At 68.0% G+C, this 222-nt stretch overlaps 1 protein-coding gene across 1 annotated transcript in view; it reads right to left on the reverse strand.

Annotated features, from left to right (window-relative positions):
- Positions 1-178, reverse strand: part of MTG1 (mitochondrial ribosome-associated GTPase 1) — a gene marked incomplete at its 5' end in the record, with an annotated part of 1,741 nt that extends 1,563 nt beyond the window's left edge. Inside the window, one exon of the mRNA XM_009583842.1 lies at positions 5-178. Coding sequence (XP_009582137.1) covers positions 5-178 — 174 coding nt within the window. The remainder of the gene's footprint in view (positions 1-4) is intronic.
- Between the last annotated feature and the right edge of the window lie 44 nt (positions 179-222).

A 222-nucleotide genomic window follows, 5' to 3' on the forward strand; every position in this document is an offset into this window, starting at 1 on the left:
CAGCCAGCCCTGGCCTGGCGCTCCCCGGCTGCCGGCAAGGATCAGCCAGGTCCATCTTGTTCAGCACCAGGATGTGTGGACGGATGCCCAGCGCCTCCTGCAGCATGGGGTTACGGCCCGACAGCGGGATGTGAGCGCCGCTAAGGAGAGTGACTGCGTGCTGGCGTGGGAGCAGGTACTGGGGGGACCAGCTGGGAGGAGGGAGGGAGCTGAGGGGCTGGT

This window comes from Fulmarus glacialis, unplaced genomic scaffold (assembly GCF_000690835.1).
Source record: "Fulmarus glacialis isolate BGI_N327 unplaced genomic scaffold, ASM69083v1 scaffold29068, whole genome shotgun sequence".
NCBI classification, from domain to species: domain Eukaryota; kingdom Metazoa; phylum Chordata; class Aves; order Procellariiformes; family Procellariidae; genus Fulmarus; species Fulmarus glacialis.